A 25880-nucleotide genomic window follows, 5' to 3' on the forward strand; every position below is an offset into this window, starting at 1 on the left:
TGATGTTTTCTTCTTGTCCTATGTGCGGAAAATAGGATATTTAGTCAGTATCCCTCACTCAGGTCTGGTTGGGGGTGGAGCAGCACATTCCCTGTAAACAAGTTGTGTGGGGGGGGAGTTAGTGCACATGTGCACCAATGTATCTCTTTTTAGTTTGCTGCTATTGGGTGTTCTTCAGTTTGTTAGCAGAGCTGGCCAGGCAGAGCTTCCGGTTAAAAGTAGAACATGTTTACTCTGCTGGCAGCTGCTCAGTTTGTCTTTGGACTTTGCCAGTCCAGTTTTTGAGTTTCTCTGTGGACTGCTTAGCTCATACTATTGTGTGTGCTAAATTAAGACTATTCCTTCTCCAACCACAGCTCCAAGGACCTTTTTGCTGTTTACCTAGCTCATAGAACTGGGTGTGAAGGGTTTGTGAATGGGCTGGAGGGGTCTGTGAGCTCCAGACTCCAGCTCTAGCTCTACATCCGATAACTGTGATATGAAGTGAGCATTTTTTTTATGCTTCAGTAAATTGTTATACTCCTTTATAAGTCTGGATCTGTCTCAACATTTTATCCTTTGCACATGCAATGTTGTGAAATATCTCAGAGAGTCCCCTTAATATGGAGGGGTTTATTTGGTTTTTTGTTGTTGTTGTTGCCAGCATTACTTCCTGTGGGACATCTTCATTCTGTTCACCACAACCATTTTCCTCATTTATGTCAATGAGTTTGTTGTCACTAAGTCCCCTGGCTGCACATCTAGAGTCTTGCATGGTGACAAGGTCAGCATTTCTATGGTTGGCTATTTTTTCTATAAATCTGTTCACATTGGATTAGAATTTCACTTCCAGTGTTATCACTTCCTTTCTTTGTTGTAATTTTGTATTTGTTGACCAATTCCCTCTTTGAAGTATCCAGTTTTGTGGAATGTCTCAGGGATTCATTATTAGGAGATAAGCAGGCAACACACTGCATGCTTTGCTGTCAGTGTGTGAACTGAATAACAGATATGCTGTGACCAATCACCAACAGACTTTGAAAGAAGTGACTAATTGGTCAATGATCATGATGAGATTTGTGGATGGAAGAGCTAGTAGCTTGTGTGGTCACTCAAAGTTAACACACCTTGGTAACTGTAATCTGAATTCTGTTGTTGGGGAACCAGTGTTTAAATCACAGTAACTAATATTCGTGCACATTAGTTCTATTTCTTGATCTATTCCATGATGATGGTCCATGGATGTTCATTTCTTGAAATTCATTGAGCAACACATGCATAAATTGCATGTTTTTCCATATTTGATATACTTCAGCAAAAATTTTTCCTTAAGAATCATTTCAATATAATTCACAACATTAACAGAATAAAGGAGAAAAATCATATGATCATCTCAACAGAAGCAGAAAAAGCATTTGATAAAATTCAATGCCCTCCCATTTATAAAAATAAAAACAGCAAACTAGAAATGGAGGCAATTTCCTCAATCTACTAAAGGTCATTACAAAAAATGACACCAAGCATCATACTTAATAATTTATGGATGCCTTCCTCCTCAGATTGAGAATGAGAAAAAGATGCCTTGCTATCATTATGTCTATTCAACATTATACAGGAGATGCCAGCTCAGAGAAACTACCGAATGTCACTGAAAACTATTAAAGAGTACCTAATTAAACTGAAGGATATACCATGTTCATGAATTAGAAGATGTCACTTCAGCTGAAATTGATCTATAGATTCATTCCAATCTAATCAAAATCAGAGTAGGTTGTATGTGTGTGTGTGTGTAAATGGACAAGCTGATTAGAAATGTAAAGGGACAAGAATAGTCAGGGCAATCTAGAAGAAGAACAAAATTGGAAGAGTGACATTCTTAGCCATTGGGCTGTGTTATATAAAGTTATGGTAATTAAAACAGCATAGTATTGGCAAAAGAATAGACAAATAAACAAATGAAACAAAATAGAGTCCAGAAACAGATCCACACGTGCATGATTACTTGGATTTATAAGTTGATGCTGCCAAGCAACAGGGAAAAGGAAGAACTTTTTAATAAATGGCTCTGGGTCAACTGAATATTCACAAAAGAGTCAATCTTGACCCCTATGATATGCCATATATACAATATGTTCCAGGTGCATTGTAGATCTAAATGTAAAAGATAAAATAGTAAAAATCCTAGAACAAAAAATAGCAGAATATCTTCATGAACATGGAATAGGTAAATTTTAAACAGAACACTAAAAGCAGTACCCAAAGTAGAAAGAATAAAGAACTGTATTAAAATTTGGAATTTGCATTCCTCACAAGGCACCATTAAGAGAATGAAAAGGCAAATTATAGACTGGAGAAGGTATTTTCAATACACCTATCCAACAATAGGCTCATATATTGATATAAAGAACTCCTACACAGCTATAGGAAAAAGATAGTCTAAAAGACAAAGGGAAAGATACTTCACAAAAGGGGATATTCAAATAGCCAATAAACATAAAAATGTGTTCAATCTCAACAGGCCTCAGTGAAACACAAAATAAAATGCAAAAGTAAAAACATAATCAAATACCACGATAAGCACGAAACAATGGCTAAAATTAAAGACACTGACAAATAATTAATAAAAGAGACATCTGGCAAGGACCTGGAGTACCTGCAATTTCTATACCAGGTTTGTAGGAATGTTCTGGTACAACCACTTCATAAAAATATTTGACACTAGCTCCTGAAGTTGAACGTATGCAAACCTAATTACCAGAAATCCCACTCATAGATATTTACCCTACAGAAATTTATACATGTATCCACCAAAGCACATAGTAGAATGTTCCTACTAGCACCACTGGTAGGAGTGCAAAACTGAGAATAACCATCATTAAAATGGACATATAAATTGTGGCATCTTCATAAAACTGAATATGGAGCAATGAGAATAAGCAAGCCATGATTTGGATGGATCTCACAAACATAATGTAAGCAAAAGACGTCAGACATAAAAGAGCACATATATATGATTCCATTTATAAAACGTTCAAAACGGGGCAGAAGTAACCCATTGTGAGTGAAATCAGAACAGTGGCAAGCCCGGCAGGAGAGAGAACGAGTGGGCACGAGGTGGTTCTGGCAGCTTCTGCTTCGTCTGATTAAGGGGGTGTGATCTCTTTTGTACTTACTTAAATAAAAAAAGAAGAGCCTGGCAGATGTACATGCACTGGCTTAGATAATCATGATATATCTCTGGGGGGTGGGGAGCAGAAGCTGACTGTAGATCACCAAATATGATATGATTCTATACTGGTAAAGAAAACAAAAACATGAATTATTATATCCAAAATAAATCTATGAAGGACTTATGAACAATGCTTATCTCTTTCAAATTTTATTTTTTGCTTTATAAAACTTTGGGATATTTAAAAGAAACGAAGCATTAGTTATGTGTTTGAGACCAAAAATAATAAATATTTAAAAAGGAACAACTTTCTAGATGAAATTTGCACAATTCCAAAGATGTCTCCTGGTGCGGCACCATACAGTGGCCCTGATAGTGACATCAGTTTGAGGTACCAAGGAGCTGAATTTTAGCTGCTCTGGTTCTGGGCTCTCAAAAGGAGCAGAAGACACGGCTCTCAGAGGAGCGGACGGGTCCTTTATCATTGACGCAAACGCCCTCTAATTAGCCTCCCTCAGCTTGCGTTTGAGGAGCAGATTTTGCCCCGTTCTCTGTGGAGCACTCACTGAGCAAAGGCAAAAGCCTGAGAGGCCCCCGCACAGATGCCCAACTCCATCCCTGAGAAGGGGCTTGGGGTCGCCCAACATGTCAGTTCTATGTCCTGTGTTCTTTCACTTAAACAAAGGCCCAAAGGACAAGTGCTGAGGGCCATGTCTTAGGTGTAACACTCAATAAGCTTACCTGTAAACCTTTCGTCAGGCAAACTCCAACTTATTCCTGTCAAGTTTACCACCACATGTCCTTTTAAGACAATCATGCTTTCCTCAACTGGTGTCTATCACACAACATAATTAAGATTTTCTGTCACCCAGTCTTCTTTTTACACATTTTTATGGGAAAGGAAAGAGTGTTGAACATCCATGAATTATATTTGAAAATAATGGATGGCCTTGAAAATATTTTTATTTAATATGCCAAGCATATCTATTGTGAATAAAATGCTTTAGAAAATAAGGATGTTTACAAGTAAAAATAGAAAACATGCCCAAGGTATAAAAAACAGAAGCTGCAAGTGCATGTGTACATTTGTGTCTCCCAAATCCAGTGTGTACTACTTCCCCTTATAGGAGAAACAAAGAACAAATATTTTTCTTTAAAAAAAAAAAGAAAAAAAGACTCCTAATGATTGAAGAAGGCATTCATTCAAGTCGATGCCCAGACCAAAAAAAAAAAAACCCCAAAAAGACCAAAAGGTAAGAACTTGGAAATTATACTCAGATACACAGGCTTAAGAAAAATTATAGGGAAATAATAAATAATCATTTAATGTGCACAGTAGTAAAATATTTATTCTCATTATTTTGTCTCATCCAGGTTAGATCCAAAGCAAATGAGCTTAATTATAAAAACAGGGATTAGGCCAATACAAGGAAGAGCCACTTTCGGTGACAAAAGCCTAGACAGTAAAGCAGGTCCTAACCCCAGCCTTTCAGTTTCCATGGAACGGAATGGGTTCCTGACGTTATTTCCCTGACATAGGCCCATAGGCGGCTGTGTGTTCTGCACAGGGCAGGCTGCTCCACTGCAAGCTCTTCTGATGTCAATGTCATATCTGTTACCACACACCTCTGCTGTGAGGAAATCGAAGTGTTTAAAGAGCACAGTGCATGCACAAATAAATAAAAGCGTATGGGTAAAAACTTTTGATAAGTGATGCAGAAAAGAACAAATGCATATTGGACAACTCAGAAGAGATTTTACACAAATGCATTTTGCTAATGATATTTTCTGTTTTTGTAAAGATGATCCTAATTACTACTTTTACTATGTGAACTCCAAAATTGTGTATCTGTTTTAACAGGAGCATATACATAATTACGCTATGAAGATATTTTCAAAAGTGTCCAAATATGAATTAAAACACCAGCACTTTTTAAGGTTTCTTACAAGGTCCTAAAATGTGTTGTTTACAGAATGAAGGCTTGGTAAAATGGATGAGAACATTTGTATGGAGCAATTTCTAAAATATCATTTATTTTATTTACAGCAAGCTTTAGCACAGGCTATGTTACACAGAAATTCTTCCGATGAGGGAGAAACACGTAGATGCGCAACGAAACCAAAGTAATTTAACTGCCCTCCACTGTCGGAGGAAAAGGTCCTCACATTTGCAACTGAAATGAAATGAAGGTTCCTCCAAACTGTCCCTGATGGAAGAGAGCAGTCCAGTGTTGGTCACAGACTGCACACCCCTCTGTTCGGTGACTGCCAAGCACTCTTTTAAGACAAGTCAAATGGGCAATTGTATTGAAAATGAAGTGCCGTGCTACCAAACTGGGCTAATTTGCTGCACTTCTGGTGCAATCAGCAGAAAACTCACTCATTTTCCTTTCCTCTGGAAGATAAATAGATCTCCTGCTGTGTTCCCGAAGACAAAAACACCCAGAATTGCTATGTTTGAAGATATAGAATATTAATTACAAATTACCAATGTTTTCTTCTGAAAAACTTAAAAGTTTTGCACTAAAATACTACGACTTAGGGAAAATTTATTCTTTAGCTTGCTACAACATAATTTAACCTCAAAATTCTGTCTATATTGATCCTTCCCTGGAAAGAAACATAACTAAAGGAAAACATGCAATTCTTTTTCCTATATTCCAACAAATCCCTCAGCTCTGATGGTTAAACTTTCTTCCGAATACCTCCCTTCCTGTCTTATTAATGAGGTGCATTTTCTAGTCTCCCAACTTATCAAATGCTGGGAGACACACTCCTGGTTTCCCTCCATGGCCTCTGTAGATGGTAGAGAGAGACTGGACCACCAACACTCTGACTTCAGCAGATTTAGATGTGTACTATCATGAGTGGGGACTGCAGAGATGATAGAGTCTCGTCCTTTTATTTTAAAAATGAGAAAATTAAGGATACAAGTAGTGGGAGTGACTGAACGTATAATTTTGGCAGGGTTGGGACTAGCACACAGATCTCCTGATTTCTAGGCAGGCTCTTTCCAGCATTCCCTACTGGAATGAGAAAACCAAACAAACAAATAAGACATTCTGAACAACAAAACGTATATTCTGTGTTTTTGCTAGTGTTTTTGTTTTTACCTCTGAAGAGATTATCCAAGTCAATATCTTCTTTTCCTTTGATTTTCAAACACTTTGCCTGCTGTACAAGTCTGGGCAAAGAACAGAAATAAAATCTAGATTCATTATCCTGTGAGGTAGGAATAAATCATGATAGCAGCACAAATTTACATAGAAATCACAGGGTAAACAAGAGAGAACTACCAGGTCTTTTGCAGCACAGAGCTTTGTTGGAATTTTTTTTCAGTTTAAGATTTTAAAAATACACTTTTGTTCAGAAACTCTGAAACCCAAAACTTAAAAGTCTTCTTTCCCTCATTCTATTATATAGCAGAAAGTTTCTAAAACTCTCTGGAGAATAATCTCTTCAGATTCTGAAGAGGAACTATCAGGGATGGTGGGTGATACTATGGTAGGTGGGTAAATAATTGCTACTGATGATTTGGTGATTATTTTAATCAGAAGATTATAGACATTGTGCTCAAACAACTGTGTAATGTAGTTATGTTGCTGAATGTCAGAGAATTAATTAACTTTTTAAATGCTGCAGTATGCAGTAAGGACTGATTTTGTAACTCTTTCATCATGGAACTTTATTGAAATTTGAGGCTCATAATTCATAATCAATATGGAAGTTTCTAAATATAAAAAATTTCCAGGGTTGCTAAATACCTAGTAGTTAATTTTAGGTAGACGGAATTTGAGATAATTGATTAATTTATCTGTGTATATGTACAATTTTGATGAAATTATTATCTCTTGCTTTGCACATGTATTTTCTTACTTCACCTGGACAGCAGCTCTCTCATTTTTATGCTCACTGTTTAAATTTCTGTTTTAGATGAGGAAACTGATTCAGCTACCAAATCCCTACACAGAAACCCAAATGATTTGTATGTAATTTGAGGTAATTTTATCTGTATGTTGTGTAAACATGTATGTCATGGCAGAAACACGTTCTGTTTATCAGTTAGATACCCATATGTCTTAGTCATTAGGACATTTTATCAAAGAGGCAAGAAACTGAGAAGGAATTTCTATTGAATTCCATTGTTAAACCTTACAGTAGGTCCTACATGGTTACCGTGGAGCACACGAACTGCAGGTAGTTAACCACCTGTGCTGCAAAAGCGAGTCAGTACACTAAGTGTGGGAAAAGTCAGGTTCATGGCCAGAAGCCAGCCCCTTGGGGTGTGACCCAGAGCAGATATTTAAACTCGAGTCTTAGCTTCTAGTCTGCAAAATGGAGGCAGTACCTGCCTTAATGGGTTGTTCTAAGGAATTACTGAGATAATTTATTTTAAAAAAGCAGTGTAAAACTCTTAACACATCATAGGCATGCATAAAAAGGTGTGGAATATTTTCATTAATAAAATATGTATAATTTTCATTATGATCCACACATATACATCATCAGGATTTATTTAGATTCTTGTAGGAAATAATATGAAGTATAGAAAGAGGGCTTAAATATAAGCAGCGAGTATCTGGTGGAGACAGCCAGTTAACACAGGATGCCAGAGGCACAACACGTGCACTTAGTAGCATAGTGCAGCCTTTTGCAAAGAGTAAGATGGGCTGGGGGCAGATCAATTTTAACTCTGCTTACATGTTTTTTGCAAATCTTTGTGTATTTTCTCCTCAATTTTACAAATGTTTATGAAACTTTGAGTTGATTTTCAAACCATCTTAAAGTATCCCCCTGCAATATCTGCTAATGGAGATTTGGTTCTATCTTACAAAATTAAAAAAATGGAAGCTTCTCTGCCTTACATTACTCTGACAGGGATTATAAAAAGCAATTAAAAATAAATACAACAAATTTATCAAGTGGCTTTAAAAAAAAAATGACAGGCACTACAAATAATCGGGGCTATATTTTGGTACAATCTTGCTTTCAAATTATTACACCACTAGGGAGACATGCCCAGCCAAACCCTGTGAGCAATTCAAAGTCAGCCACCATTTTCAAGAAGACTCCAGGAAGGCAGGTACTTTCTAAGGACTCCCAGCCTCTTCACTTTGCTTAACCTCATCTTATCCTCACAAAAACTCTGAGGTGCAGACAGTGCTCTTCTTTTGTAAATAAAGAAACTGAAGCTCAGTTTCTGAACTCGCCTCGTCTTGGGCACACAGAGAGTCAGTGCTGGAGCCACGATACAGACTCAAGTCTTTGACTCCAAATTCAGGTTTCCTTCTAGTCTACACATCATCTTCCAGTAACAGAGAGTTCACTGAGCATTTACAGAAGGCATGAATGACGAAGTCCCGACAGTCAGTAACGCTCCGGGAGGCTGGAGGGAGGTCATGGCTTGGAGCGGGTCAGTTGGGGCACCCCGCGGAGGATGTGGCTGGGTGGGGTCTTGACAGAATGGAGAAGGAGTGACTAATGGGCTTCTAAAGGTCTAGAGAATTAGGGCGGGAGAAAATGAGAAAATGGAATAGAATGAGCGTAAGTAAACGGGAGGGGAGAAGGGTATGGGGAGCAGGATAAGCTAATCAACTTGTTTGGCTGAAGCATCTGCACTGTGCAAGAAAAGGTGAGGTCAACAGAATAAGCTGGAGCCAGCCGTAGACGGCCTTGCAAGCCGTCCTCAAGGGTTTGAACTTCACCTTGTGGGCAGCAGAAAAAGCCATCAAAGTGCCCCCATCTTGAAAGAATCTGCTGAAGACGGCCAGTAGAGATGTTTGGAAATGACTAGGATAGTAATGTGCCAAAGATTAAGATTTTGTTTGTGCTTTAGCTAAAAAGGTCTCAATCTCCATGTACTATTATTTCACCAATAATTCTTCCTGAAGCCTGGCCCTTACCTTTTAGATAATCATTATAGCCTCAGGCACAATAACAATCTTCAGAATATATTAACATTATTGCTGTTGCTACAGCAAGTGAAGACACCCGCCACTGTCACCCGATATCCATTGTTTCCTTTTCCTTAGGAGTTTGCTACTTCTAGTTGAAAGCAGGGGCTGCATGTGCTCTGACCCTCTTTCTAGGCTTTCACTCCACATAACAAGCAATAATAGTGCCTACTATTTCTGTGCTCATTAAGTGCTAGGCCCTAAACTAGATGCCTAACATGAAGGAGGGACTATTATTAATTTTATTATTTATGGGTTGGAAAAGACAGAGAGGTAAGGAGCTTGCCCAAAGTCACACAGTAAGTAGAAGTACTAGAATTTAAATTTGACTCAGGTGACTGTATCTAGACACCTTCTAGAACAGGAGTTGGCAAACTACAGCCCACGAGTCACATCCTGCCCACCTGTTTTTAACAAAGAAGTTTTACCAGCACACAGCCACACTCATTCGCTTACTTACTGTCCATGGCTGTTCTCACTATGATGGCTGACTTGAGTAACTGTAGCAGAAACCTTATGGCTTGACCAAACCTAAAACATTCACTATCTGGCACTTTACAGAAAAAGTTTGCTGACCCTTTGCTGACCCCTGGTCTAGAGGTAAAGGAAAAGGTCAGGTCCCTAAGGTCAAAATACACATGCTACATGTTGTTCTATATTGCTCTCTCTTACCTGAATTGCCTTAACAACTGTATTTAGTTGTATATCAGGGCTTGAAAAGCAAACATTAGGCTCTGATTCTCTTTTATTTTTAGGCAAATTCTCCAAGTCCAATCAGCATTTCTTTAAGATTTTTCTGCCTGCAGGTTTTGCATTTGGCTGAGATGGTTTTTAGTGCCCAAAGCCTCACAATCTATCAGGAAACACAGACATGTGCATTGCCAACTTTCACACGGAGCAGACTGAGAAAAGGGCGACAATAAAGAGACGAAGAGAGTGCTACAGGATCACGAAGCAGGAGAGATGAGAAAAACCTTTCAGGAGGAGATGGGTTTTGAACTAGGCCTCAAAACAAGTCTTACCAAGTCTTACCAAGGGCAATGCAGAGAGACTCCTGCAGACAGAGGGCATGTTCCTGGGGAGGGCTGGGGGGGAGACTTAGTGATGGGGTGTGGTGTGTGATGAGGTGACAAGTGAAGCTGGGGACAAACTATGAGGACTGAAAGCTCTCTACATTTCCATGTATGCATGTACGTTTGGATATGCGAACTTACTTATGATAAAGCAAAACGGACCAAGAACCTGTGAGATCCTGTCACTCTAAAGGATTCACACAGTATGTTTAGTTTGTAAATAAAAAGTAATTAAACCTTTTCAAATAAGGCAGCATAATGGATCAGTACATAATAAAACGTATATGAAAATGTTTGATGTAGCATTATTTATATGAGGAAAAATACTACCTACCACCTGTCAGTAGGGGAATGGGTGGAATGAGCTAAGGTATGCCCACACTGTAAAGTATGATAACAATAATGCACTCCATCCCTTTGTGTTGATATGGCAATTTATCCATAATATATTTTCAAATAAAAGCAAATGCCGCAAATTAACAAAAAATTAATATAAAGTTTTTTAAAACAATGAATGTACATCTACCTATATATATGTACACATGAACATCAAAAAGGTGTAGAAGGTACATGACAACCTGTTAACACTAATAACCTCGGGATGCAGCATCAGAATTGAGAAGTGGTGAATGAGAAATTACTAATTTTTAAAAACCTCTATATTAATTATTATGGTGGGCATTGGATTATATTTTTACAAATCTATAAAGTTATGCTGTTTGAGAGAAAAAGGTCTAGATATTATTAATGGTTTTTATTTTTAATTTTTTTTCTTTTTACTCTTCTGTATTTTAAATTTTTCTTGCAATAAACAAGCATTGCTTTAGTAGTAAAAAAAAAAAAAATCATGTTAAATGTCCCAACTTTATCCTTACAATGAATGAGAAATAATTATTTTACAGCCAGATTGAGGAGATAGATGAGAAAAATTTCCCACTGGTGCTTGGGCTACAATTTTTTTTTTCAGGGGTGCAGTAACACTAATTTTTCCTTTATGCAAAGAACTATGGACATTTTAGGACACACTGTTCTGCAGCATTTAATTACTAACAGCCCGGGCCAAGGCAGAATTCCAGAAATCCAGAGATTCACAATAGATTATAAAATGCCTTATGAGAATCAGCTCAGAAAAAATATTTTATAAGAACCTGTTAAGGCATACGTTGGTTGTTTCACAATCTTTCACCGGAATTATAAATTTGTTTAAGAAATACAAGACTATAATAAAGGTGCCAAAGGAACCAGGTAGGGGGGATCCAACGCAGGATCCTGCAGCTCGTCACAGTTTCTCTCTATGCTCCTGAGCTGATCTTGACACAACTCATTTCATTTTCAATTTGCAAAATAGTCGGCAGAACTTTCTGTCCTCAATGGCCTGGGAGTGCTTATGGTCTCTAGGACTTTAAACAGGCAATTGCTGAAAACATTTTGTATGTCACCCTTCTCACCCCCATGTTACTTCTTTCATGGCACATATCACAATCTGTGATTTCCTCTTCATTTATGGACTACTTTCTTTTTTCCTCCTCATTCTCCCTTTCCTAAAGATCTGCTCCACGCAGGGATGGGACTGTCTGGCTCACCTTGGTATCCCCAGCACCTAACACTCCACTGGGCACCAGCAGAAGCCCCCAACAAATTTGCTGAATGAGGAAATGTGATGCAGAGATCGAATCAGTGTGCCCACTGCCAAGTCTGCCCAGCGTAGAGCCATCCTGCCACAGTTCAGATTCTCACCCCGCCACTCACTAGCTTGGGTGATTTTCTTATCATAAGTGAAAGCTTGATAAGGACAAGGATTTTTGTTTTCTTCATGGCTGTATCAGTAGAGTTTGGAATAGTGCCTTTCTAAATATTTATTCAGCAGATAAATGTTGAATGAATGAATAACTATGTTTAATTTTAGGACCTGGCTGTGGTCATGATCCTGAATGCAGCTAGGTAAGTGTTATTTAGCTATCTATCCGCACAAAACCAATTCCGTTCTGACTGAGTCTTAATTTCAGGACAGGCAGGTATGGAATAGTGCGCACAGGAATGACCTGGGAGCCCGAGAGCTCAAAGGTGCCACCAACAGCAATGTTAATGAAGAAACCAAGGTCTCTGGTTGGGTGTCCTTATTTCTACACTGAAGAAGCTGAATTGCTCTTTCCTGCTGTAAAGCTCCAAGACTGTCATACCTGCCTAGAGGCTCTCAGAGGCTTCTTTGAATGCCTCTACAGGGCCAGAGTATCCTGCACTATCTTGGTGTTTTGATCATTGCTTACATGATTAAGGGACTTAATTTAGTCAAAGATGCCAAGTTTTATCTCAGACTAAATAAAAGTTTAAATTCCTACGTTTGATGCCAAGATGTGTGGTATATACGCAGCTAGAACTGGTCCAATTGTAAGACTTTAAAATTAACAATTTTTATAAAAATGGAAAAGAAGATATGGAACTATTATTTCAATAGTTTCTCCCATGTGCCAGGCCAAGTCATGCATCTATCCCTATATCAATATCTATCTATATCTATATGCCTATATTCAAAACCTGAGATAAGCCTCACATTTATGTCCATTTTACAGGTGAAGAAATTGAGAATCTAAGAGGAAAGCAAATGTATATGACAAAATCAATCAACTCAGATACACTAAGAACCTATATGAATGAAGAAAAAATGAAATAATGAAGAAAATGCAGAAACATAATGAAAATCATTTCTTCCCTTAGCAGTTCTTTTGAGGACATAAAGCACACACAAAACAAGTACTCAAAAGGTACGTGCAGACACATGTGCAAATAAGCTATGAAGTATGGTATGGACCAAAAGGGCAGAAGAATGCTGAGAGCAAGGGATGAGGTGTCTCTTGTGGACTCTGTATTCCAGGGCCTAGCACAGCCCCTGGCACCTAGTGCTGGCTCAAAATCTACTTAATCTGCTGAGTGCCTGCTGAGCATCAGGCATTACACTAGGGGTCAGAGATACAGACATGTAAAACACAATCTCCAACCTGAGGAAGCTCATATAGGTTGGACTACTATAGAAAACTTCAAAACAGAGATGAGACTTGGGGTGGGGAGAAGATGCAGGCAGGAGTAAGGCAAGTTGGAGGAATGGGGATAAAGGATAAACACAGGAATAAAAACAATGTTGCAGATGATGCTGGGGAGAGGGTGGGGACACCTGGTAGACTTTGCCTCCCAAAGTGGAAAATTTTTGTGGGAAGAAGTGAGAGAAAAGCCTGATGGATTAAACAGAACCTACTTACTGACATGGAAGGTTAATATGTGGAACAACACCAACTAGAACTGTTGTAATTCTGAGAACAACCCTCATAGAAGGCATTTATGTTGTAGCTAATTTGAGCAGTGGAAATAAACTAGCTGGCTCATGGCAGTGCAATTTATCATCAGGATCATTAAGGAGCTATCCCACTCCATCCCATTCCCTCCGATTACCAAAATTTCCCCCAGCCATTTTTATTACTAGTATAGACCTTTCAGAAGTGCATAAAGTTTATAATATGGCAGGCATCAGGAATAACAAAGTGAGCTTTATTAGGCATTTTCTTAGACTTTCTTGATAGCAATAATTGAATATGACAGGCATTTTTAACAAAGGTGGTGCTATTAATTGTGTGTATTAGAATATATTGAACACTGCTTTGGAGAGTCAAAATAACTTATTAAAGAACACTTAGGCGTAGGTGGGTGGAAAATGCCTAAAAAAAAAAAAAAATGTCCTCCACAGGCCTGGAGAAAACAGCTAATAGATAATAATGGGAAGGGGTATATGCATTCCAAAGTAATTTTTTTTTATGATGAAATTGTTTTAATGACTATAATTTTATCTTTGGCTGCAGATAGAAGCCTTTAGTATATTACAATAAAATGTGTTCAAGGTAGAAAACTTAGTATTATATATTTATAAACAAGAATAAACAGTTTGGGGAAAACATGGTAAGATTCTTCCCCTTCAGTAGTTCTATTTTCACAAAGTAAGAAATAAATGCATCACAAGATGTCCCTGAGAATCCTAGACAGAAGTAGAAAGTAGTCTAAATATAAACCCAGCCAGGCCTTTTCAAAGCCTAAAGCTGTCATTCTCTCACTAGCTTGATGTATTGAAGCACGCATGGGAGTTGGAGTCAGGCAGGTCTGGATTCAAATTCCGACTTTTCTACTGATTATCTGTGTGGTCCTGGACACTTTGCCTAACCTCTCTGAACTTTCAGGTGTCTACATGATAAAATCAGAATAAGAAAACTTACCACACTGGGTTGTAAGGATGAAATAAAATTAACACGATGATGTATAAAAATTGTTTAGTACAATGCCTTGCAGCCCCAAGTAAGTGTGTGATATGAATAGTAGATAGGTATTAGTGTTGATATTTCTGGTGTTATTATTATCAGTTTACTGTTCTGAAAATACACTAGATTTAATCAGAAGACCTATGTTTGGATCTCGGATCAGTTACCAGAAAGAGTCTCTATTTCCTTACCTATAAATGGCAATACTATGATGACAAAAATGTCTGCTTTGCTTAAATTACAGGATTATGGAATGCTCCAAAGGTAATGTATGTGCAAACTATAAACTATTAAACAAATTAAAGGTATTTTTCCCCAGCGTACATACCCAAAGGAAAGATACTCAAGTATCTATAATAAGGCCATTTTGCCTCTAATGCACTATGAACATACTACTACTCACCCTAGCAGCACAAAAAAAGTATTTTTTTTTTAGAAAAGGAATGTATATTTTTTCTCTGTGCTTATATATACACACACACATAATTTTTTGGTAATGAGGACCTATTATGAGTCTGACTCTTTAAGTTAATATAACATGTATATCTTACTGTTATAAAGGTAAATCTTGCAAACATCTCATAGCATATAATTTACCTATATTTAAAATGTGACCTTCCACTTAAAAATGCGAACATAAACAGACTATTTCCACTACTAAATGATGCAGTGGAGGCATAAATTTACTAATAATAACTCCCCCTACAAAAATTATGAGTTAACATACTTTTTAAAAATAATCACGTAACTGGGATGCAGTTAAGGAAAAGACAAAGTTCTCCAAATTGCTAGGAAATGTCTAATTGGTTTTGGAAGAATGTCAAAGAGTTAATTTTATGTTTTGCACTAGAATTGTAAGAAGTCAGGTGATTCTATGGTGACAAAGCCTATGTGGAGCTCAGTGACGATAGACTGACTAAAGGACAGTGGAAATTGTCACTCTAATTTTCAGCAATCTAAATTCCACCCTTATCCTTGGACAGGAGCCAAGTAAAAATTATTTCTCCTTGATACACAGAAGAAGATAGTTTGAATTTAAATATCCTCCTCCACCTGTATCTGATATCTTGTCCTTTCGAGAACAAAGATTTGGTTTAGAGGAAAGGCAGCCTCAAGAAAGTACTACAAGTAAAACGTGCAGACAGCTGAAATATATTTTATCTGCATGTAATTAGCCTACATACTATTCTTTGTTTATTTCCTTGTTCTCTTTTTTTCCTCAGCTTGGAATTCAAGACCATGAACAGGATGTCGTGGAGATGGGGGTGCAAACAAAGGGGTGCAACTCCTAATACTATTTGTTCAACCATCATTTATGATGGCTGGTTAGAAAAAAAAGTGGGTGAAGATTGGAGTGCAAGGATGGCTTTGGTCTTGAGAGCTGGAAGCAAAAGAAGACTTGAGGGTGCAGGATGTGCACAGTACGACTCCTACCCCTCAGCTACTTACACAGTTCATGCATACATGAAATAGGATTTGACAGAATGGGATCATCTGTGATTTTTCTGCTCAATGATCAACGAACACTCTCTGCTGTCTTCTATCTGTAATAATTATGCCTATCTGATATATTTCATTGCAAAGCCCCTTCAAAAATGGCAAACCACATACCAATATATTGAAAATGGTAAGTTCCTAAGAGGAGTTCAAGAATAGGGGAGGCAATATAGCTGTTTGCTGGAAAGAAAGGCTTAGCTAGCCTCTGAGAGAATACGACAGTGTAATAATATTTTTTAAAAGTACTTCAAAGTTCTGTTTAGTCTCTGTGACTTTTGACATTGAGGATGAATGTCTCAAATATTTACAAGAGAGACTGACTGGGTTTTTATTTGGGAAATACAACAGAATATAGCAAAAAGAATAAAGGCAAGTGGATGTACTAGTGTCTGTAATTCTGGAATAAAGAAACAGTGGAGAACAGTTGAAAAAAAAGAAAGAAAAAATTCTCCCTCAGCCAGGAAATGGAAAGGACATTCAAGCTCTCAACCACTTGAAGTTGTAAGCAGTGTGGGTGTGACAACGCAGTGAAGAACAACTAGACCCTGTGAGGTTTCAGCAAGAGGAGCGGGTGTGTAACAATCAACATGCAAGGTACAGCTACAGAAAGAGAGAGGCATGTGTATCCACAGGAAATAGATCATGCAATGGAGAGCTGATCTGCAGTCCTGTGCAAAGCAATCAAAATCAAAATAAGCTATTTAACAAAAATGGAATGTCACCCAGATGCTCTAAAACAACATTTGCATGAAAGAAAAAGAACAAAATCCACAATCCAGAATGTAAAATCCATGTGAAACGTGCATCCCATGAGCCAAATTCTCCCAAGGAACAGGCATGTCCTTGGGAGTGAAGGAGTCCCGCCCTGCGGGGGTGGAGGTGTGAATGGGTTGGTGGCACTGTTCCTGAGGAAGCACCTGTCGTGGGCACAGGGAGGCTGCACCTCTCCACTTCACACATGCTGAATGGGAAGAGCCAGGCTCTGAGGTTTCACAGAAGCAGCAGCCCCTTCAGAGCTGGCACCGGCAGGGTCGAGGGTCCTCAAGGCCTTGAACATGATTGCCTTCTGCCCGCAGCAGGCTCTGGAGAACACCCGCCTCCCACTTGTCTGTCTAGCTTTTCTTGGCTCAATCTCTGCTCAGTCCCCAGTTATTTTCTTAGCATTAGATTTTCCTGTGTTTATAATTCCCAGCATGGAGTATGGAGCTCTTCGGAGAAAAGATGTTAGATTCTTTACTCATTTAGGTTACAAAATATCAAATAGCAATGTACTTACAGCTCCCTAGAAAATAATTACATGTAAATAAAAATTAAAAACTGATACTTAAAATTGTAAGTTTATGTTCAGAAACAAAAGGGTGATGCATTATCAATAAATCAAAATGGAAACGATTGAGGTAAGAAGAAATCACGTCTGCCGCACATCTGGATCACAGATGATAAAGACAAGTAACAGGTAAGAGAAGAAATTCTGATATGACTAAGTAGATACAAAAACTCAGCCACGTGCCAAAAGAGGTAACATCTATTAAATGACTCCAAAGAATAAAGATGCTATTAAGATAAAAGGAAACAAATCTTTTGGAATTGTACAGATGAGATTGACTTTCTATTGCTTACATATAATATGTATATTCAGAAAGAGGTAAATTCAAATATTTAAAGATGAGGAAACAGCAATCCAGTGAACACAACCATATCTAGAAATAAAAATAATTATTTTAAAGAAATAAAATAAACTATTACTATTAACAAATTTCTTCTTTTACTATCCTACATGGTTTACTTTCTGGTTCACATTTTCAAAATGTTTCTTACCTAGGCTGACTGTTCACCTTTTCATGTTTTCCACTGAAGTTCAAACTACAGAGGTTTGTCGATTTTGAATGTGAAGAGTCTGATTCCAAATTTGCCTGTGTTTGTTCTCTCAGACGATCATGAAGCGTTGCCTCCTTTTTCAAGTTCATGTCCGAATACGGGCAGCCAAAAGCACTGGTTTGTATAAAAATGAGAGCATAGTCGTCAGTGGTAGATCAAGGATCTATTCTCATTGGAACAGACTTACATCTAATATTTAAAAACTGAAGAGAGAGATTCTTCTCTCCCTGACCACATTCACATTTAACAGTTTCTTCTTGTATCGCCTTTTGAGGAAATCTCAAGTTCTAGACCACAGACACTGGTCAACAAAGTGTCACAGGAAGATTCATCAGCACATATGGCATTTACAATCCTGGAAACTTAGAAATCTAAGAATGGCATAAAAATGTGCTTCCAACGGAGCAATGAAATGAACCCGACTCAAAGTTTGTATCCTTCAGCGTTACCTATCTCACTAAAAGTATTTACCAGCCTCAGAGAATATTATGCTTTCATTTCTTAGTATCCACGTGAAATACCAAATCTTCACTTCTGCTTATTCCTCCTAAAAGCCTGCTGGGAAGTTTTGTGGGGGTGTGGAAGGGACACCTTGTAGGTTAAAGAGAGCCACCCAAGCCCAGGTCATCTGGCTCTTTCTTGCTGTTCACAACAGTCAAGGCTGAATCCTGGATGTTGTCTGAGCCTAATGGCAGGCTATGGGCAGAAGAATCTTCTAGGGCAAATGATCTGGTTCCTTCCATGGGCTGATCCAGTAGGTTTCTGTTCCACATCCCTGTCTCCAAGGAGACCCCAAACATCCACTGCTATAGGGAATGAGGCAGCCAGGGAAAGCACAGGCATGACAGGTCATCTGCAAACTATTCTGGGGAAGATATTTCACGTCCGATCTTCAGTTTCTGCCCAGAAAAATGGGAAAAGCAGATCTAACCAACGATGGCTGTTGAGAGCATGAGAAATCACAAACACAGCCACATAGCCACACACACACCTACACGTACACACACACCATTAAATGGTAAGGTGCTATCACCATCAGTGTTATCATAGGCTGTATCTAGGCGAGCATGTGGTTAACACATCACCATTGAGGGAGTTGGTTCCTTTTTAGGAATTCATCACTCCCTGTTCACTGTATATTTGTTGATACATGGTACATAATAAATTCTTTCCAAATACATGAAAATTTTCTCTTGTTATTTTGAGGTTCTAATAAAACCTGAGGCAAAGCAGATTTTCTTCTATTTTAAAATAGACTGAGTTTTCCAGAGAGTCTCCCAAAAGACTTTAAGCACCAGCCTCTATCTAGAATGGACCTCTGGAATTGGGGATGGGAGGTTGGGATGACACCAGCCTGGCCCAACGTGACAGAGTGGTTGGCACCAGCACCATGGTTGATTGGCAGCCTTTGCCACAGCTCGGAGTGCCCTGTAATTTACTGTGGTTGGCATTGATCTACTGGTTTATTCATCTATTCAGTTACTGATTCAGTAATCCATTAGTTGGGCATCTGCTACATGCTAGGCACTTAAGAGAATATAAATCTAGTGAAGAAGTTAAGACATATATACCAATAAATACAATTTATTATAAGAATAAAAAACTATCCCTAATGAATGTATACTATAGGCCCATTACAATACAAGGTGTTTTACATATATTATTTCTAATATTTACTGCTAAATATCCAAAGATGGTATTAACATATTTATTTTACAAGTAAGAAAACTGGTTTACACAGAAAACTGGTTTTCCAGAGACCTCTTGGTACTTTCTTGGGAAGCCCCCAAAGTGGTAATTATTATCACCAATCAGGCAGACAGAATTGGGACAAAGTTTTTAACACTATCAAAAAAAAGAACCATGAAGGAAACCAGAGCATAATTCTAGTGCAAAGAGAACCAGAGGCAGGTATTTACTGGCAAAAGAAGCATTTGGTTTGCTATGTTTTAATGTCTAGGGGAAACACCTCAAAATATGCCAAAGTCCTGTGATAAAGTACTGTTCCCAGAAGCAACAGAGCAGGAGTGGTCTGTTTAAGAATATGAGATTTAAGGGAGATTCTAGAAAGAATTTTCTGCAGATAAAAGGTTAACCTAAGAGAGATTGGGAAACATTTTTTTCAAGTACAGCTGTTTCATCAAGATGTTATTACTCAGAAGCTTTGCTATCCATCTAACACATACCCACAATTTGAGATTTTTAAATGATCATTATGGTCATAAACTTTTTTTAAAATTTCATATCACCACCCCTATGTGATGCATGCTGCATGCCACTAGTGATGTCCCTCCCGAAGGCTTACTCGTCCAGCATTTGTAGACAGCTACCGTAGACCGTCTGTGCAGTACTTGCTTACATTGAGAGAAATTTTGTTTCCCTCAATCTTCATTCATAAATCAGTCTCTATAGTCGTCTAATAATTCACCTGTTTCCTGATTTCATTCTAGCTCCTCTTTGCCTCTGGTCATAAGGACTGCAAAACTAAACAAAACCCCTGCAGCATCACTAGAATGGCATCACTCTCGATTCTGTGAGGCAAGGCGTGTGAGGACAGAGCTCCAGATAGGGCAGAGCAGCATTGATTGCAAAGTTCAAAAGAATATACTGAAAGAGAAAAGCATATTGTGAGAAAGATGACGCTGGTGAAGAGTCTGAAAGAAGGTAATGATGACAGATAAAAGAAAGCACAAAAGAAAGAGGAAAGAGGGAGCTTTCAGATATAATTGTCTTCACTGTTTTGAACTTCAGATCCTGAGTTCTGGGACTCCACTGTGAGCGAGTTTCTGCACTGCGACACTGCTCCCCTATGTTTTTGCAGAGAAACAGTTACGTTAAAAAGATGACGTCCCAAACTTCAGCCTACCTTCTTGCAAACTCAGATCCTTACTTGTGTGTATGAGCATGTGTGCATGTATGTATGTGTTTAAAAGCATGTATGATTCTATATAAATCCATTCACCCAGGAAAAAAAAAAGGTTGAAGTGGACATCGTAGGTATGATAAAACCATTTAAAACTTACTTTGAAGCTTTGGATTTAGCCAAATATTGTGGAAATATGGTTCTGAAAAACATAGTCTCTTTAGAATATTTCTGACATAAGTTTAAATTTCAGTGACTTAAAGCTCTTTTGGTCAAGGTAAAGTGTCAGTTTCTAATTGATAGGGGACGCAGTACACAGTCATGTGTCACTTAATGACGGGGACATGCTCTGAGAAATGCATCATTAGGTGATGTCGTCATTGTGCGAACATTGGTATACTTAGACAAACTTATACTGCACAGCCTACTGCACACATCCAGCCCTGTTATGATCTTACGGGACCATCACCGTATAGGTGGTCTGTCTGTTGACCAAAATGTCATCAAGCGATTCATGACTGTACTCAAATTTCAGTTTACTGTGGATGAAGATAAGCAAGCTGAAAAACTGCAGACCTAGAGGGGAGAACTGAGCAGCAGTGTCTCGGCTGGAGGCCTGGTTCTTCTGACTGAGCAGACCATTTCTCTGTTCCTCCTGAATTCATGGAGAAATCTGTTGTTTACAGGAGAAGCAGCAAGGCTGACCCATATGAAACCGCAGTTTTTTAAACATGGAAGACAGATGAATATCAGAAACTTCATATGGTTCAACCAAATAATTTGCAAAAAATGTCAGCCCCAATTTCATCAATAGTAAAGCAGATAGACAGAGGGTATATGCTAAGTAAGCAAGAAGCTGCTAGACAGTCGCAGACAAACTTTTAAAAGGAATTTCTTTGACAGATCCTAGTAGTCCTCTTACCTCATGATGGAAGGAAACAAAAATGGTTACAATTAAAAATACTAGCTTTGTTTTTAAAATATGTAAGTGTAACTGTCACTATCATCATAAACAGCAACGTCAGCTGCACCCTCTCCAGCAGCACTTCTGAACGCTGCTCCGCCTTCATCTCTAATGAGGTGGGGTTTGGGAGGTGGTGACCTCCAGCAGATGCTGCTGGAACCTCACATGTTGTGGCAAGCCCCTCATCCTCTGTCCTTCCTTCTTTTCACAGCAGGAGTACCATGCTCCACACAGGGTGCAGTTTCCCAGCATTCCCAGAGCCCATCCTGATCTGAGGCCAGAAAATCTGCTAAGCCCATTCTAAAGTCCAAAAGGTTCAAGCCGGAAGCAGTCTGAGTTCTACTGCCTGCGCTCTGGCCTTGACCATGAGTCCTAGCCAGCCTTGTGGGCTCGGCTTCCTTTAACTTGGCATCTGCCTTGGTCCTTGCTCCTAAATGCCTTGTCTGCTGCCATGACTAGAAATCAGGGATCCTACTGGTACAGAAGCCTGACACTCATACTTTGTGCTCACTGTCTCCTTCCCATGACATGACCTCTGCCTCCTAATCCCAACCTAGGAAGGGAGGATACACTTCCCAGTGCCACCTGGACATCCTTATCTGTGCTTCTCAACCTGAATTACTTCCTATTAGAGCATTGCCCACTGATTGGAATCCATACCTTCACCTTGGATTCTTCCCATCTGGCCCCAATTCCAAGAGTTGAGATGACTATCGACTGCCAGACCCTTTGGACACCAGGTTCTGTTCACCATATTATCATCTTGTAAGGTTTCATTTTCTCATATTCAAGCCATAAATGTGGTTCCTCTTACCCACAGACTACCCTGCTCTGCTGAAAATAATGGAACATGCTCTGTCAAATCCTGTAGATGGACAGTTTGGAGCATGAGGTTATAACTCAGTTGTTAAAATTTACCCAATGGTAGCTTCCCAACCCGTGTGCGGCTACAATTCATGGGGGAGGAGGGGCTGGGGCAGCAGAGCCCCAGGACAGTCCTTCCAGCCATGAGCAACCTCCAGGCTCGAAATCCTCTCTTGTTCCCAAATGCTGGTCATCATTTTCTCCCTATGACATGATGTTAAAAAGGGTGGGAAGCATTACAAATTTAAGCAAATGGCAAAGATGAAATAGCCTTGAATTCTGTACTTCAAAACATAAATAAAAAACGAGAAGTCAGCAGTATTTCAGGGAGAGTGTCAAGTTGTTGACAACCTTTCTTCTGATCCTGAAAAGTGAAGCTGAAATGGGCAAGTAGCTCCCAAGAGGAGCTCAGATCTAGGAATATGCTTTCATACAGCCCAGGAATCAGAGACACAGTTAGATGTTAAAGCATTCTTCTCTAAGTGTGACTAACTCACTCTTCCATGAGGCTTACTCTCTCTATTTTATATTTGGGTATCAATTATTTCTCAATTATTTTACTGGTCCGTTACATTCTTTTCCTTCTAAGAGGCAACACTGAAGATCTGGGCTGTGAGGTTAGATTCTACAAGTCACTGATCTGGGGTGGGTAGGAGGTATCTTAATTTGGAAGCGTCCATGGAAGAGAAGGTCTGGGGGGTTTGCCACCCAGAGCCAAAGGGCAGTGAGGAAGCCCTGGATGGCTATCTCTGTCAGATAACAAGGGAGGGCACTGAGATGTGGCAGAGAAAGGGGTTCGGCGATGGAAATAGGAAGGAACGACAAGAGTAAATGCTGTCTGCTTCACCATTTTGGCCTTGGGTCCTGATTGCAACAAGAGCCCAGTCCTGACGGCAGGTGGGCGCCTGCTGAGGACACTGGGAAGGAGCATGGATCATACCTGCCACCGAGGAAAAGCAGCACCTTCCCCCACGCTGCTTCTAAGAGAGCTGGTGCTGTTTGTCCTCGCTGCCACTTAACTTCATAAAAATAACCCACTCCTTTTCAGAATTTTATTGTCGTTAATATGTGGGCAGTCTAATCTTCCATAGTATAGGAATGTTAAACAAGCACCTTTTATTCTTAAGAAAATACTGACTTCTTAGCCAAATGGCAACAAAAGACATGAAAATTACTGAAATTCAAATTATTTAAATTATAGAATAGCTATAATACTTTCAATAAAAAACTTTTAAAAGCTAACATATGACTTAAATTGTTGCTGATTTTACTTCTATGAAGATTAAGAGCAAGTGCAAATGATACATATTGGAATATAAACCAAGGAGGAAGGACCATCATAGGTTTTACATACCTACTGAGGATGTAACACAATTTTTATTATATTGTTCTCAAACACAGAGATGGACAAAACCTAACTAGTATTATAGGAAGTTCCTAGGTCTCAGGGTCAATTTCTTCAAATTCCTGTGGCTTTAAAATGAGTTTACCCAAGACATTGTTCTCTGATGCCAATTAGCTTTTGTCCATAAAATAACTGACACCTCCACTTAATTGTCATTTCAAGTACTAGAAAACTTAGTGTACACCGAGTAAGAAAAAAGTATGAATCTTCTTTTAAAAGTTTCATATGAAGAGTTAAAGAAATCTACATATATAGAACTCAAAGAGTTCAAAGATTTGGGTGAAATACATTTGATTCTAAAAATATATTTCTCTGGGGTAATTCAGACTGTGAAATCCTACATATTGCAAATGGCTGAAAATGGCCGATTAGGAAGCTGGGAGAGAACTACTACTTAAGCATTGCAGTTTAGCAGTGAAAGTCATAAACTTAAGAATTATAGAAAACCGGATTAAAGTTACTAGCTCTATAACCCTGGGCAAGTTATTTAACATCTCTGTTTTTCATTTTCTCATCTATGAAATGGTGATAATAACATCTTCATAGGAGTTTTTGTGAGAAATAAACGAGAAAATTTATGCAAGACCATGATACAAATGCTCATGAGTTTTTAATTTTAAAAAGGCTTATTCTGATACAAAACATAACACTAATTATCCCATTTTATTGTGGTTACTACATCTTTCAGTTCTAAAATTTCCATTTAGTTCTTTTATCTTTTTTTTTTTTTAGTAAGACTTTCTATTTTTTCATTTGTTTCAAGTGTGTTAATAATTGCTTGTTGAAGCATTGTTATGGTGACTGCTCTACACTTCTTGTAAGATAATTCCAACATCTGTGTCACCTTGATGTTGGGCATCTGTTGATTGCCTTTTTTCCTTCAAGTTGAGTTTTTCGTGGTCCTAAGTATGATGAGTGATTTGGGGCTAAAACCTGGACATTGTGGGCTTTATAAAACTATGTATCTTATTTAAATCTTCCATTTCAGCAAGACTCCTCTGACACTGCTTCAGGACTGGAAGTAGGAGGGGTGCTGCCTTGTAGTTGCCAAGCAGGAGTAGAAGTCCAGGTTCCTCACTAAGCACCCACTGATACCAGTCTGGCTGGGAGGGTGACACTTTTCCATGTGACCTCCACTGACACCACAGCAGCAGGGGATGGCCTTGTTAATGTTGGGCTGTGGTGAAAGTCCTGACTCCCCACTGGCCTCCTGTGTCATTCCCCCAGCAGAGATGGGGAGGGACACCTCATCACTGCTGGATGGAGGTGTAAGCCCAGGCTCCCCACATGATCTCCATTGACACTGTGGGGGTACTTGTAACCACCGGGCATAGATGAAAGCCCTGACTCCCCACTCAGCCTTTTCTGAATAGAGGGAGATGGCATTTAGGGCCCTCTGATACAGCTCCACTCTCAGTATTTATTGGTGGGGGTGGGGCTACAGTGTTTCCTGTGCTGTTTGGCTGGAGTAGCGTGGTCATTATCTAAAAGTTTTCATTCTCATTAGGCTGCCCATTTCCTGGTTCTTTGACTAGAGAGATCAGGCTTTTCTTGGGGATATTTCTGCCTTTTCCACTGGCTTTTCTAGGTTTCTGGCTTCTCCAACAACCAGCACAGGATAAACGGGGAGAAAGAAGAAACAGAAAACTCACCACTGTACTGTTCCTTGACTCTCAAGGTCCCCAGCTGCTGTGCCTCCTTCTCTCTACCTTTCAGAGTCTTTGTAAGTTTATTTTATATAAAATTTCCAGGTTTTAGTGGGAGGAATGGAGAAAAGTATGTTCATTCCAACTTTCTGGAAACAGAAGTCCCCTAATTATCCTTTTAATGTTAAGAAACCTTACAGAAGACCCCTCTTGGACAACAACCCTCCCATTACTTCTCTTTTTAAAGGAAGAACTTATTCCACTCACTAAAGCACCCTGGAAATCCTGCA

The 25880-nt window shown here is 38.9% G+C and overlaps 1 protein-coding gene across 1 annotated transcript in view; it reads right to left on the reverse strand.

The window, feature by feature from the left end:
• L3MBTL4 (L3MBTL histone methyl-lysine binding protein 4) overlaps positions 1-25880 on the reverse strand; it is a 302974-nt gene that overhangs the window by 97304 nt on the left and 179790 nt on the right. Inside the window, exons 12-13 of the mRNA XM_063076623.1 lie at positions 17789-17962; positions 6262-6332 (exon numbers count right to left, since the gene is read on the reverse strand). Of these exons, the coding sequence (XP_062932693.1) occupies positions 6262-6332; positions 17789-17962 (245 nt within the window). The remainder of the gene's footprint in view (positions 1-6261; positions 6333-17788; positions 17963-25880) is intronic.

This window comes from Cynocephalus volans, chromosome 13 (assembly GCF_027409185.1).
Source record: "Cynocephalus volans isolate mCynVol1 chromosome 13, mCynVol1.pri, whole genome shotgun sequence".
In the NCBI taxonomy this organism is placed as follows: domain Eukaryota; kingdom Metazoa; phylum Chordata; class Mammalia; order Dermoptera; family Cynocephalidae; genus Cynocephalus; species Cynocephalus volans.